At 34.6% G+C, this 4397-nt stretch overlaps 1 protein-coding gene across 1 annotated transcript; it reads right to left on the minus strand.

Moving 5' to 3' along the window:
• Positions 1-396: 396 nt before the first annotated feature.
• On the minus strand, positions 397-2688 carry LOC149038393 (uncharacterized). The gene is made up of 3 exons (XM_089185075.1): positions 2184-2688; positions 1810-1919; positions 397-1248 (listed from the first exon to the last, which is right to left on the minus strand). The coding sequence occupies exons 1-3, from the start codon at positions 2188-2190 to the stop codon at positions 883-885; spliced, it is 483 nt and encodes a 160-aa protein (XP_089041201.1). The 5' UTR covers positions 2191-2688; the 3' UTR covers positions 397-882.
• Between the last annotated feature and the right edge of the window lie 1709 nt (positions 2689-4397).

Genomic DNA, 4397 nt, shown 5'->3' on the forward strand with positions numbered 1-4397 from the left:
TGGAGAAAAGATATATTTAGGTGTCCTTAAACATGGATTAATCCTGTCTTAAACTCAGGTTTAATAAGTTTAAGTTGATGTTTAAGTCACTTATACCTAGATTTAAGTTGGACTTAAACCTGGCTTATACTATCTTAAGGCTAAAACTTAATGCAGGTTTAAGTGCACATTAAATGTGTCCAAAACATTCCTGTATGTTTAAGTACTGTTTAATTGAAGTAAACAGAGCTCAAACATTTAATGTTGTCAAAGTACCATTTAATGCAAATTAATCTGCTCAAAATTTGTTGCTTATTTTAGTTTTGAATCAAATTTGTGAAATCAGTGAAATATTATTGTTTTGTTGTTTCATTACTAAACTGCCACCCACCAAGTCACATATCACACTAAACAATATATGTTTCAAGTTTCTTTTATTTTAAATTCACTGGTACACATTCTTAAAGCTACTGCCTATTTGTAATTAACCCTTTAACTCCCAGGAGTGATTAACAAGTAACTTCTCCCTAAAATATCTTGAACTTATCCAGCAAAGAGATAATGAGAATTCTCAAACTTATCAGGTATAGGTCTTTGTCTTGATATCACACCAGATTCTCATAACTAAGTTACAGGGAAATATGTAGCAGCTAGAGAGGATAGTTACCAATCAGATCTTGGGAGTTAAAGGGTTAAAATGTCACACATACCTAGCTTATTTATGCTTGACAGGAACAAATTTTCCCCATCATAAGTCAATAAATTTAACAATACTTGGAAGAAACTATCCCTGTGATCTAGATGACAATAACTTGTTCTAACAAAACAATTACTTCAGTTTGCCATTAAATACATGATAAATAAATGAATAAAAAGTAGAAAAAGTGTTAAGTATTTTTTCAATCACGACTCTTTGTTTATCTGCCTGACAGCCCAAAGTGGGCCAGCAGGTGCAGGCCTCTCCGACACGCCACCAACACTCCTTGGCTTAGCCATTGCCCTGGCATGTGGGGTCAAATTATTTTTGTAGGTTCTGTCTAGCCTGGCTTTTGCATTTGTCAAGCTTGTTCTTTCCCATGATAGCTTCTTGGTTACATATCTTGCCAGTTTCTTTTCTTTTTCACCAGTAATGAAATCTTCTTGCTCCTCATAATCTGATTCTTCGCTACTCATATAATCAATGTAAAGGATTTCACTATAATACTGTTTTTCTTTTGGTGTCATAGAAGCTTGTAGCATCTCATAGGATGACTGACGCCTTTCCAGTTTCTAATGGAACAAAAAGCAACAATTTAGTCATTATTTAGTTAATAACCAGACCAAATTATATCTATGAAACATATAATTTATTGTCAAATAGAAATACTTTTCTAACTCAAAATGATATCCCACAAAAGATATAAAATATGAAAATAACAATCAGCAATAAATAGAACTCCCAGAAAAAATTCATGCTACAAAACAGTACTAAATTAAAGCAAACCCATATTATTTGGTTAACTACCAGCAAGGTTGACTTTCCTAATTAATGTGTATTTGTACACCAGTTGTAAACATACCAGTCCTACTTACAGTGTATGACAAATTTGTGCATGGCATTGTTTCATTTTTTGTTGCTGTATATTATCCCACATTGTATTGTGTTTTCAAACTATTATTATGTTGGTACAATGCCATGCACAAATTTGCCACAGTATTAAACAACACTTGTTGTCAAACTGAATTGAAACGTTTGATTCAGAAGCCATGCTTCAGCCACACTATCTTGAAAATTTATTCTTGAATATAGGTTTAGCATGGCAAAAGCAAGACAACTTAGCTAGTCCTTACATTTAGCAAACGCCTGCTCCTTTTGCACTTTTCTTTATGCTCTTCATTTTTCCCTTTTCTTATCCTCTGCTCTCTTTCTTTAGTTGTTTTGAAGTACCGATAAAACTGAGCTGTTGAGTTAAAAACAATAATTATTATTGCTGCATGATATCCTAAAATTACAATACAATGACAAGTCTATGTGTATATGTAACATCAGCTTATGGATATATATTAATTAAAAGAATTAATGCTGGTAATATTGTGTTTTCCCTCTCAGTTTTTAAGTTTTCTGTCCAACATATTTCAGAAAATTTGTTTGATTTTGCACAAGGTAAATGCTTCTTGTTCTAACTTGCACACAACATTAAAACTTGATTCCTGTAATGTAATACCTTCCATTTGTAAGTCAGTCCATAGGCAGCTTTCTCCTCCATGCTCTTTTTTCAGTACTTCTTTCACTTTTGTAAAAATACTCTGGTTTTTCTCTGACTGTGGACTGTAATAAAAATGAGAATGTTATTTTTGTTTTAAACAATAGCCAGAGGCAGTTATAATAATATTATTATTATTATTCAGCCAAAAAAGGAAATAATAATTCAAGTAAAGCAGTTATACAAGAGGGACAATTTTCTAATCACTGCTGGTACAGTGCAGAAGCTACATGCTTTTTACACCTTCAAACTGACATTAGGATTTCTGGTTCTTGGAGGGAAAAGATTTCTCAAAACAAAAATTTGCATGTATTAATCTATCAGCAACATAATAGTTGAAATAACAGATTCTAAAAGTTTACCACCTCCTACTCCCAATTTGAATATTTTACACTGGCCCCAGACTCTAAACACTGGCCTCAAAACAGATAACTAACAGTCCCTTAGAAGAAGCTGGTCAGAGAGAGATTTAGTTCTTAGTGGTAAAGTTTTAATTCTAATATCTTGCATGCCATCTCTCTTAGTGCCTTGCTATTTAAACACATCATCTTATGTATGGTAAAAAAACATCATACTCCTAATCAATGATGATGTGATGAGCACTAGAACCAACATCTACACATATTGTGCTTTAAGTTAACACAGAACACGCGTGATGGCGGAATGGCGGTGTCTCTGAAGACACGTTTTATGCTTCTGATACACCGCAACTGAAACTCCCAAACACAACTTAACGGTACTAAAGTTAAAAAAATTTATATCCTTAAAGTAATTAAAGAATATTTACCCTTAAGTCATTTGGAATCACAACATTTGATTCTCTGCGAGAGCTTTTAGAACGTTTGTTGCCTTTCTTCTTTGCCTGCCCTTCCAGACTCGCAAGTTGGTTCTTCAGCTTTGCATTTTCTTGCTGAAGGACTGCATTCGTATCTTCTAGTTTCTTTTGCCCTTCGAGAATCGAATCAATCCTTCTACTCATTCTTTCCATAAGAACAAGCTGTCTCTCTTGAACTGGATCGTTTGCAGCCATCATCCTATCGAGGAAGAATCCAAACACGTGCCCGCAACGAAACGAAACTCGACCGAGTGAACGAACGACAGTGAAAGATCAAATATCCCGCGATTATAGTTTTGGACATTTGATTGGCGTTCATACGGTATTTGTCATGCGCATAAGGATCTCGGCCTCACTCTGGGGACGAGACATACCGCGTCCTCGATACAAACGCGCGCTTTTCAACGTTCAGTTAGAGATGTCTGGTGACGTTTGCAGTTCAGAGCTGTTCACTTCATGCTCAGAAACCACGGTTTCCTTGTTCAGCAAAACCAATGCTTGGAAAGTTTTAATACCCTTTGTGTGTGGGACGCAAATAACTTTGAACCTAGAGCATCAAGCTACTTTTTGCCTGTTTATAGGATACACAGTCTTTTTGCTGGAGCTTATTTAACTCTTGACAATGTAAAACTCATGGCAGTTTGCCCTATTCCACGCCGTGCCATTATTTTACCAGCCAGTTATTAACATCAATCTACATTCACATGTCGTTGTTGTTTTTAATATATCTAACAATAAATATTATTCCCCTTAGTGGTGGTGGATATTTAATGAGCTGTGAAGTATATACCAAACCAGTGAGATAAAAGAATTATAAATTTATATCTCAGAACACTGCAAAAAAAAGTTTTTCACACTTCAGCTTAAGCTGGGAAGTGGATAGCACATGCATGTACTATCCTGAGTTTGAGTAGCCAATCAGAGCATGCAAAAAACACTGTCCACTGGTTTGGTATATACTAAAATTATATGGTTTTGAAGAAATGTACCTTATTTGCTCAGGTTAGTCAAATTCCCTGTGCAACCACCTTCCTTTAGTGAAACAGTTTCCAACACAAGAAATCAAGTCTCTTGTTCACAATCAACAAACACAGTTTCATTACCCAAAGAATTGAAAAAGCAATAAAATCAGTAGCGTGAAATATTGTGGCTTTACTAAATACATAATATTAATATTAATCTATGATTAATTCATTGAAGGTTGCTGGAGGCTGCTCTCGTATGGTTTCTGGTTCTGGTGAGAGATTATGTCAATAAAGTAGACTTGGTGTACACCAAAAGATTTGATTTGTTTTTAAGGTCCTTAAACACGGCATAAATATTATGATAAATTTAATGTT

Source organism: Pocillopora damicornis, chromosome 10 (assembly GCF_964200805.1).
Source record: "Pocillopora damicornis chromosome 10, jaPocDami1.2, whole genome shotgun sequence".
Classification (NCBI taxonomy): Eukaryota; Metazoa; Cnidaria; class Anthozoa; order Scleractinia; family Pocilloporidae; genus Pocillopora; species Pocillopora damicornis.